This window comes from Meles meles, chromosome 13 (genome assembly GCF_922984935.1).
Source record: "Meles meles chromosome 13, mMelMel3.1 paternal haplotype, whole genome shotgun sequence".
Lineage (NCBI taxonomy): Eukaryota > Metazoa > Chordata > Mammalia > Carnivora > Mustelidae > Meles > Meles meles.
Genome location: NC_060078.1, coordinates 45,537,590 through 45,548,570, shown reverse-complemented (window position 1 = coordinate 45,548,570; position 10,981 = coordinate 45,537,590). Strand labels below are relative to the sequence as shown.

General features: G+C 40.4%; 1 protein-coding gene across 1 annotated transcript in view; it reads left to right on the top strand.

The window, feature by feature from the left end:
- The first annotated feature begins 7,423 nt into the window (after window positions 1-7,423).
- The window catches only part of ANTXRL (ANTXR like), a 35,740-nt gene continuing 32,182 nt past the window's right edge, over window positions 7,424-10,981 (top strand). Inside the window, exon 1 of the mRNA XM_046026590.1 lies at window positions 7,424-7,692. Within this exon, the coding sequence (XP_045882546.1) occupies window positions 7,424-7,692 (269 nt within the window). The remainder of the gene's footprint in view (window positions 7,693-10,981) is intronic.

Genomic DNA, 10,981 nt, shown 5'->3' with positions numbered 1-10,981 from the left:
GCAAGAATTTACTGTATATTACTTTATGTACTGTGCTTTATAATTAAAAACCGTAAGAAACATTTTCACCCTCTTGGGGCAGTATGCTCCCTGTTGTGAATGCATAGGCTGAGGAAAGACACAAGTAATATTAGCAATTAAAAAGATATACTACAGATAGAGCTGAAATAGAAAACTCAAACATGTTCTGAACAACTTTATGCCAATATATGGAAACAAATGTCAAATTCCTAGAAAAAAAAAAAGGTACCTAAATGACTGATGAAAGAAATACAAGCACAAAATAATCCAGTGTGTTCGTCTGCTCAGACTGCCGTCACAAAGTACCACATAAAAAGTTCCTCCTCTTATGAAACCAGACCTATAGGATGAGAGCCAATTTCTTTTCTTTTTTTTTCTTTTTTTGGTCTTTAACCTATTTCGAGTTTATTTTATTTTTTTTAATTTGTTTATTTACAGCATAACAGTGTTCATTGTTTTGGCATCACACCCAGTGCTCCATGCAGTACATGCCCTCCCTATTACCCACCACCTGGTTCCTCAACCTCCCACCCCCCCCCCCCGCCCCTTCAAAACCCTCTGGTTGTTTTTCAGAGTCCATAGTCTCTCATGGTTCATCTCCCCTTCCAGTTTCCTTCAACTCCCTCTCCTCTCCATCTCCCCATGTCCTCCATTTATTTGTTATGCTCCACAAATAAGTGAGACCATATGATACTTGACTCTCTCTGCTTGACTTATTTCGCTCAGCATAATCTCTTCCACTCCCGTCCATGTTGCTACAAAAGTTGGGTATTCATCCTTTCTGATGGAGGCATAATACTCCATTGTGTATATGGACCACATCTTCCTTATCCATTCATCCGTTGAAGGGCATCTTGGTTCTTTCCACAGTTTGGCGACCGTGGCCATTGCTGCAATAAACATTGGGGTACAGATGGCCCTTCTTTTCACTACATCTGTATCTTTGGGGTAAATACCCAGCAGTGCAATTGCAGGGTCATAGGGAAACTCTATTCTTAATTTCTTCAGGAATCTCCACACTGTTCTCCAAAGTGGCTGCACTAACTTGCATTCCCACCAACAGTGTAAGAGGGTTCCCCTTTCTCCAAATCCTCTCCAACACACGTTGTTTCCTGTCTTGCTAATTTTGGCCATTCTAACTGGTGTCAGGTGATATCTCAATGTGGTTTTAATTTGAATCTCCCTGATGGCTAGTGATGATGAACATTTTTTCATGTGTCTGATAGCCACTTGTATGTCTTCGTTGGAGAAGTGTCTGTTCATATCTTCTGCCCATTTTTTGATATGATTATCTGTTTTGGGTGTGTTGAGTTTGAGAAGTTCTTTATAGATCCTGGATATCAACCTTTTGTCTGTTCTGTCATTTGCAAATATCTTCTCCCATTCCGTGGGTTGCCTCTTTGTTTTGTTGACTGTTTCCTTTGCTGTGCAGAAGCTTTTGATCTTGATGAAGTCCCAAAAGTTCATTTTTGCTTTTGTTTCCTTAGCCTTTGGAAACATATCTTGAAAGAAGTTGCTGTGGCTGATATCGAAGAGGTTACTGCCTATGTTCTCCTCTAGGATTCTGATAGATTCCTGTCTCACGTTGAGGTCTTTTATCCATTTTGAGTTTATCTTTGTGTACGGTGTAAGAGAATGGTTGAGTTTCATTCTTCTACATATCGCTGTCCAGTTTCCCCGGCACCATTTATTGAAGAGACTGTCTTTTTTCCATTGAATATTTTTTCCTGTTTTGTCTAGCAAACAGGATCCAGCAGCACATTAAAAAGATTATCCACCATGACCAGGTGGGATTCATCCCTGGGTTGCAAGGTTGGTTCAACATTCGCAAATCAATCAATGTGATAAAACAAATAAATAAGAGAAGAGAGAAGAACCACATGGTCCTCTCAACTGATGCAGAAAAAGCATTTGACAAAATCCAGCATCCGTTCCTGATGAAAACGCTTCAGAGTATAAGGATGGAGGGAACATTCCTGAACTTCATAAAATCTATCTATGAAAGACCCACAGCAAATATCATCCTCAATGGGAAAAAGCTTGCAGCCTTCCTGTTGAGATCAGGAACACGACAAGGATGCCCACTCTCACCACTCTTGTTCAACATAATATTAGAAGTTCTAGCAACGGCAATCAGACAACAAAGAGAAATAAAAGTTATCCAAATTGGCAAGGAAGAAGTCAAACTCTCTCTCTTCGCAGATGACATGATTCTTTATATGGAAAACCCCAAAGACTCCACCCCCAAACTACTAGAACTCATACAGCAATTCAGTAACGTGGCAGGATACAAAGCCAATGTACAGAAATCAGTGGCTTTCTTATACACTAACGATGAAAATACAGAAAGGGAAATTAGAGAATCGATTCCATTTACTATAGCACCAAGAACCATAAGATACCTGGGAATAAACCTAACCAAAGAGGTAAAGGACCTGTACTCAAGGACCTACAGAACACTCATGAAAGAAACTGAAGACACAGATAGAAGACCATTTCATGCTCTTGGATCAGAAGAATAAACATTGTTAAAATGTCTATACTGCCTAGAGCAATCTATACTTTTAATGCCATTCCGATCAAAATTCCACCGGTAATTTTCAAAGAGCTGGAGCAAATAATCCTAAAATTTGTATGGAATCAGAAGAGACCCCGAATTGCTAAGGAAATGTTGAAAAACAAAAACAAAACTGGCAGCATCACGTTACCCGATTTCAAGCTTTATTACAAAGCTGTGATCACCAAGACAGCGTGGTACTGGCATAAAAATAGACACATAGACCAGTGGAACAGAGTGGAGAGCCCAGATATGGACCCTCAACTCTATGGTGAAATAATCTTCGACAAAACAGGAAAAAATATTCAATGGAAAAAAGAGAGCCAATTTCTAATGACTTCCTTTAACCTGAATCACCTCATAGTATAGAATCACCTCATAGTATAGAATATACTATATGACTATAATGTGACATTATATATTAGATATATAATTAAATATTAGTCACATTAAATATTAGAGCTTCATAATATGAATTGAGGTTGGGGAACACAAATCAGGAATATATAATATATATAATATATAATAATATATAATGTCCAGAAAACATTAAATAAATGATACCAGTAGTTTAAAAAAATTCTCACAAAGAAAACACCAGACATAGATGATATTATACCAAATATGCATGGAGCAGATTGTTAGGATCACATTAAAAGTATTTCCAAGATCTTGGAAAGAAAAGTAAAAACATACTAAGCACATTTTCTGTGGCTATGATTACCTAACAAACAAGTTACGGACAGCACAAAAATAAGAAATTACAGATCAGCCTCTCTCATGTACATAGAAAAAAAAATTCTAAACTAATATTAAACTCAATCCAGCAGTATTTACAGAAATCATGGCCAAGTTGGGTTTATGTATAAAATATTAAAATTGGTTTTATACACATTATTGTAATCAATCATATTAATGAATTACTGGAAAAAATTAAATTCATCACAAAACGTTCAGAAAAAGAACTTAGATAACTCATTAATGATTTGTAGCAAACTAAGAAGAGTAGTGAAACTGCCTAATTTGTTAGAAGATGTCCACCAAAAGAAGTATTCTTTCTAAAATCAAGAATGTCTCTATCATGTCTTCTAGTCAACGTGTCATTAGAGAACTAGTCAGCACCATGTTTTTTGTTTTTTATAGAAACCCAAATGGCTCTACAGATATATTTTAGAATAAGAGTTTAGCAAGTTAGATGAAAATCAATAAATTAATAAATGTGTCCACAACACCAATTAACAATTTAAAAACTGTATTTTTTAAAATGCCATTTATAATAGCAGCTATATATATATGTATGTAAATATATGTGTATATATGTATGCATGTACATAAGCACACATATGTTGATATATATACAATATAGGAAAGGCACGTGGCAAAATAGTTTAAGATCTTCATAGGAAAGTTTATATGAAAGCATTAAAAAAGACCAAACAAACAGAGCTATTGCCATGTTCACCAATAGGTGAGGCTAGATGACAATTTCAAATCCTTTCAAATATATCTATATATTTAATGTTATTGTAATCAAATATTAAGAAGGTTTGGGGGAGTGGAGAATTGATGAGCTGATTCTAAGATTTACATGAAAGAACAAGTGGCTATAAGAAAAATAAGGTAGATGATTTATCTTGCCCCTGCTAGGACTTGCTGTAGACCTCTGTATGATAGATTAGTAACCGATGCGCTGTGTGTATCATACTTGGCCAGGATGTTTTCTGATAACAACCCCTCCCAATCTGATCAGCTTAAAGGCACAAATATTATTTTCTGCCCATGTTTCTCACTCTCCCACATATACACAACCACCTCATATTCCCAGGAGAGCACTGCTATTGGAATTGCTATTGGGTCCACCTAATCATATCTAGATTCTTCTGTCTGTCCAGAAGTGGCACGTGTACTTCTGTTAACATTTCACTGGTGGAATCAAGTCCAAGCCTGTCCTGAATGTGGTAGGGAAGCACAGTCCTTTTCTACGAGAGGAAGGGACAGCAAGGAAAAATAATACAGTCACCCACACTACATAATTAAAAGAGTGTGGTATTGACACTATCACTATAAACCAGTAGATGGATGCATGGAATGGATAAGAGAGCACAGATCCATATCCATACCTGCATGGGACTTGCAACACATCAGAGGTGACATGAAAATCATTCAGAAGAATATAGAACAGTCAACAAATCGAAAAGGATGGTATTGAGACATGCATATGAGAAAACATGAAGTTAGATTCCTGGCACAAATCACACTTAGCTAATTAATTACTGTTGGATTAAAAACTTCAGTGTGAAGTAAAATCTTTAAAACTTTTAAGATAAAGTGTGTCTCACTTTAACAGAAAAAAAATCACTTAATTAAAATACAAAATCCTGAAAATCTTAAAAGTGAAAAACAAGCTACAGGCCAAAAGAAAATACCTGCAACAACTGATAAAGGATTTGTATCCAAAATGTATAAGGAATCAGTATAAAAAGTATGAATACCTGAATCATAGAAGGCACAGGTAAGAACAAGCACTTCATAAACAAAGAAAAATTAATGACCCAAAATCTCTTGAGCAGAAAAACAGTTCCATCAGGAATTATGGAAATGCAAATTAAGACCACAATGAGATGTCTAATCAATAGATAAGCATGAAAAAGTGTGACAATACCAAGTGCCATAAAGGATGGGAAACAAAGCTACTATGCTAATGACAGATGCATACCAATCTTATCAATTCCAGAATATCATTTAAGATACCCCATGGTTTTACGGCCAAAGGCAAGGGAAGCAAGAGCAAAAATGAACTATTGGGACTTCATCAAGATCAAAAGCTTTTGCACAGCAAAGGAAACAGTCAACAAAACCAAAAGGCAAATGACAGAATGGGAGAAGATATTTGCAAACAACATATCAGATAAAGGGCTAGTATCCAAAATCTATAAAGAACTTATCAAACTTAACACCCAAAGAACAAATAATCCAATCAAGAAATGGGCAGAGGACATAAACAGACATTTCTGCAAAGAAGACATCCAGATGGCCAACAGACACATGAAAAAGTGCTCCACATCACTCTGCATCAGGGAAATACAAGTCAAAACCACAATGAGATACCACCACACACCTGTCAGAATGGCTAAAATTAACAAGTCAGGAAAGGACAGATGTTGGAGGGGATGCAGAGAAAGGGGAACCCTCCTACACTGTTGGTGGGAATTAAAGCTGGTGCAGCCACTCTGGAAAACAGCATGGAGGTTCCTCAAAAAGTTGAAAATAGAGCTACCCTATGACCCAGCAATTGCACTACTGGGTATTTACCCTAAAGATACATAGTGATCTGAGGGGGCACGTACACCCGAATGTTTATAGCAGCAATGTCCACAATAGCCAAAGTATGGAAAGAACCTAGATGTCCATTAACAGATGAATGGATAAAAGAAGATGTGGTATATATATGTACAATGGAATACTGTGCAGCCATCAAAAGAAATGAAATCTTGCTATTTACAATGATGTGGATGGAATTAGAGAGTATTATGCTGAGTGAAATAAGTCAGAGAAAGACAATTATCATATGATCTCCCTGATATGAGGAATTTGAGAGGTAGAGTGGGGGGTTTGGAGGGTAGAGAAGGGAAAAATAAAACAAGATGGGACCAGGTTGGAGACAAACCATAAGAGACTCTTAATTTCACAAAACAAACTGAGGGTTGCTGGGGGGAGGTGGGGTATGGTGAGGGTGGTGTAGTTATGGACACTGGGGAAGGTATGTGATATGGTGAGTGCTGTGAAGTGTGTAAGCCTGACAATTCAGACCTGTAACCCCTGGGGCAAATAATACAGTATATGTTAATAAAAATAATTAATTTTAAAAAAGATGTTCCAAGGTTTTAAATACCACTCCAAAAAAGAAAACAAAACTGCCTTTTTATCACTTGTAATTTTTATGTAATAAACATTGGAAGATCTATTTTAAACTTAGAAGGATATTTAGTATATATCACTCTTGTGTATACAAAAAATGAAGAAAATAAAATCAGTTAATGAGTTTCTAAATGCTTTTTATGTTGCATACTGACTTTTTGCAATCACTTTTGACTCAGAGTTGTCCATGCCTGTGTTTTTTCCATGAAGCACAGGCAAGCCATCCCCTCTCAGCCTTCTCTGCATTTCTGATCCACAGAATCTGTGCACCTAGGAAATGGTTCTCTTGTATGTCACTACATTGGGGTGGTTTGTTATACAGCAGTACCTAACTGGAGTGTCCTTCATTCACAAAGGACTTTGAAATGCTTGTACAAACCTTCTTGGCCTTCTAGATCCTTCCATGTCCATGGGTGTTCACACCAATGACTATTATTGTACTCTAGTCTCCCGGTTCCTGGACCTTCTCACCCACAGGGATGTCCTCATCTAAACCATCTCAGCTGCCTGCTTTGAGTTATAAAAAGGCAGGGTCTTAAGGATTTGAATGGCCATCTGGAGGGTTTGGGATAAGGGACAAATGGCAGCCTCATCTTATCCCCCATTCAAAGATCCCATGACTCCCACATGGGGTTGTCAACAGGCAGGGTACTGAGCAGAGCTGCAGGTCACAAAGTCACCATGCCAACCCTCCTGTCCATCATAAGGGACATCACAGGGAATTCTGCCTCTGTGGGGCAGGGGAAGGGCCACTAAGGCAGTGGGGCCATCTTCCCAGAGCCAGCTATTTGCCTCTTCTGCCCAGAGGTCAGGTACCAGGTGGAGGCTCTCAGAGCATCTTAGGGAAAGGGCTGGAGGGGACAAGGCCTCAGGGCACAGGGGTTGCAGGGAGACAGTGGATGAGGCAGAGGCCTGTGGTGGTTGGGCATGGCCAGCACTAACCCCACTCCTGCCCCAAGAGAGAATGCAGCCTCAGGTGCAGCTAAGAAAATAGAGAACAGCAGCATCTGGGTCCTAAGTACTGCACTCCCCCTGTTCCTGCTCCTGCTGCTGCCACCTCCACTGCTGAGCACAGGAAACTTCCTGCACCACCTCCCAGCCTGGAGAAACTCCCACCAGGGCAGGTACTACAGAAGCAAGACAGAGAAGATGAAAACCTGCGAGGGTGCCTTTGATCTCTACTTTATCCTGGACAAGTAAGCAGCCCTCCCACCCTGACCTGGGGTGCCCCTCAGGGCACTTCTGACCCCATGGTCACTGCTGGCATGAAGGGGTTTAAGGAGACCCCAGCCTCTGGGAAAGGGGAAGTGGTAAAATTCTTGACAGACCCAACATAAAACCGTCTTTGAGCACCATATTCCTGAGGTAGAAGGAATGCCCCAAGAATCTATTCCCTGAAACTCTTCCTTTTAGAAAGGAAAAAAGGCCACCATAGAGTTTCTGGGTGGCTCTTAGTCCCTCCGTCAGCATGGCCTGGTTCTGTAATGTGAATGCCCTTAAACAGTTAGAGGGGCAGGTGATTGGTAGAAGCTCCTCCTCAGCACTTGTTAGAAGCTATCTGTGGGTCTGGGTTTTTTCTGTTCTGTTTTTTACCCAAATGAGTTCTGGGGTCTTTTTTTGTTTGTTTGTTTGTTTTTAATGAGTTCTGTTTTTATAGGACCACAGAGATTGACATGTTGCTTCCATTGGGCATTCCCATAGTATCACTGATTGGAAAGTTCTTGCTTTCCTGCTGCTAAGTATTTTGCTTCTTTCTTTGACAACTTGGAGACCACTTTACAGCTTGTGTGCACTTTCAGAGCAGTTTGATCTGACTGGGTTTTGTCCTAGGAAGCTGTGCTATGCATTAGACACTTTGTGGCCCTTAAGAAGGAAAGAAGGTGGATCTTCATGCTTGGAGAGATTGGAAACATTACCTTGGTTCCATTTTCAACTTCTCTAGTAGGTTGAGAATGAACTTTACTAAATCCACAGTAACAATAACATGACTGTCAATAAAGTGTTAAAGCATATTTTTGATTTCCAGAGCCCATTTTACTGCACTTTTGTCATTCTCAAAGCCATCCTGGGGGGAAAATAGCATCCTCGGATGTAGAGTAGGGAAGACATTAGCATTTTTGATCTCCTAGAAAGGTGGGAGGTATCTAGAGGTTTGATGAAGTAGCTTCCTTCATGCCCTGATTGCAGCATCTTAGGCTGAACTGCCTCTGATTCCTTCTATTCTCCATGGAGGCTACTGACTGGGGAGATGTATGCCCGGTCCACTAGCATTTAAGGAAAGTCAGCAGAGCTGGAAGCTACTGTGCCCACTGAATAAGTCCCTTCACACTGTCCCATGGAGGGACTTCTGAGTTGTCCTGAGCAGATCGTGCCTCACTGGTACTTGGCATAGCCCAGAGGGATGGTGGTTTCTCACTTGGGCATTGGGGTTGGGGTATGGATGGGAATTGTGAGGAAATGAAGTTTCCCTTTCTGTCAGTTTTTGCATAGAATGGCATTGAGTCCAAAGGGCCCCCTCTGGTGCCATCCTGTTACAGTGCCCCAGTCCACATCTCTCTTTCTGTTATTATGCCCAATGTGGGCACAGTCCAACCCTGCAGTGGATGAAAAAGGGCTCTTGGCACAGGTAGAAAAAAAAAACAATATTAATTGAGCACTTTTTGTATGCCAGGCAATGTGTTGACCAATTTAAGCCTCCTCCTGCTTGGAGGATCAAGGTCTATTTTTCTATTTAGGGTGATGTAACAGATTCTGGAGAGTCAAGTGATTTTCTCGATGTTATTTAAGCTAGTTTGCTGCACAACATTAAACAATAGGGGTTGGTCTCGTCTCCTCTCTCCCAAAGAAGGTGTGAGGTGGGGGAATGAGAAGGCAGTCTAAAGAGGTGGTCAGGAAAGGCAGAGCTGATAGGACTATGAGGAGGTTTGGGGTGAGGGCCATGTTTTTGAGCAGAGGAGGTATGTGATTGGAACATGTTCTAAAAGGATCATAGTTGAGGGACACAAAGACAGAGACCAATGAGGAGCTGGTGCAGAGGTCCACAGATGACCTGATAATGGTATAAACCAATAAGGTAGGGGTGGTAATAATAAGTGGCCAGATTCTACATTTAATTTTAAACTGGAGGTCACAGGAATCCAGAGAGATTGGATGGGGGAGACAAGGGATGGCCCTAGACTGGGGGTAAGAGTAAGGTAGGAAAACAGCTTCATCACTGAATCTTCCTCACAACTGTAGATAAATGTTATTATCCCTATTTTATTGATGAGGGAGGGAGGCTTCTCAGGGCAGGGAATTAGGCCCTTAGGTTTGGCATTGCCTGATTTAAATCCCTCAGAGAAAAAGACATGGAACCAGAATTGACACTCTGAAATGTCTGATTCCAAAGCCCATATCAAAGACTTCAAGGCCGGGTGAATTTCTGAGAATACCTGTGCTCATCGTAAATATAAAAGGAATCTGTCACCTGTAGGAAGGTATTAAAATTTGGCTTCCAGTTTATTCATTGGATTCCTTATTCATTTGGTCATTCATTAGACTGAATAGGATGAAAATGAGTGAATGTTCCAGTGTTTCTGCCTTATTGGTATGTGAAAGCCAGGGAGCTCCAGGCAGAGGGAGTGGCCTTTGAAAAGACCTGAGTATTGAGGCTCTCAGGGGATCCCAGAGGATCCAAGTGTAAGGAGAAAGAGGGGGAAGGAAGAAGACAGGCTGATGGGGTTGAAAGTGGTACTTAACCTTAAGGTGAAGGAGGAGGTGTGTACTTCACCTTAAGTTCAGACCTGTAGGAGTTGTGTACTTCACTTTAAGGGTAACTGGGAGTCCATGGAAGGAGGGCTCTTATCAGAGGAGAGATGGATCAGATCTATGTTTTTGTTAGAGCCATTTGGCTTCCTTGGGGAGGATGGGTAAGAAAGAATGAAGGATGGAAGCAGAAGCTGTAGTGAAAAGGGGAAGGTCTTGGGAGTTCCCAGGAGGCCTGAAAGGCTAGGGAAAAACAGGTAGGATCCCAGGGCAGATGTATCCCATGAAAGGAGAATGGATGGACTGACCCCCAAGGCAGCTCCTGCCTGCTTGATATGGATATGGAAAGAGAAGCTGATGTAGAGGAGAGAAGCAGAGCTTCAAGATCCGTTCATTCTAAGGACACTGGAATTCTAGACATTGTCACTGTGGGTGCATTAGGGATGGGAGAGGAGCTCACAGCCACCTTCCCTGGTGTTGAAAGATAAACTGAGGCACTTTATAATTTTTAAGGATTTGAGTGTGCAAAGATTTGAATCAGGAAGCTCAAAAGCCCAGCTGTTAGGGATACTCCACTGACAGGAGGTTTATATAGAGAAGATGTGGAAGAGAATCAAAGAAATTATTTGAATAATTATAGTTTAAGCAGTTGCCTTTTTTGGGAAAGCTTATTTCGCTACTTGTGTTTGGTGTGCATATGTATGCTTTCAAGGCATTAGAGCCACCTTAGTACAATGGCTC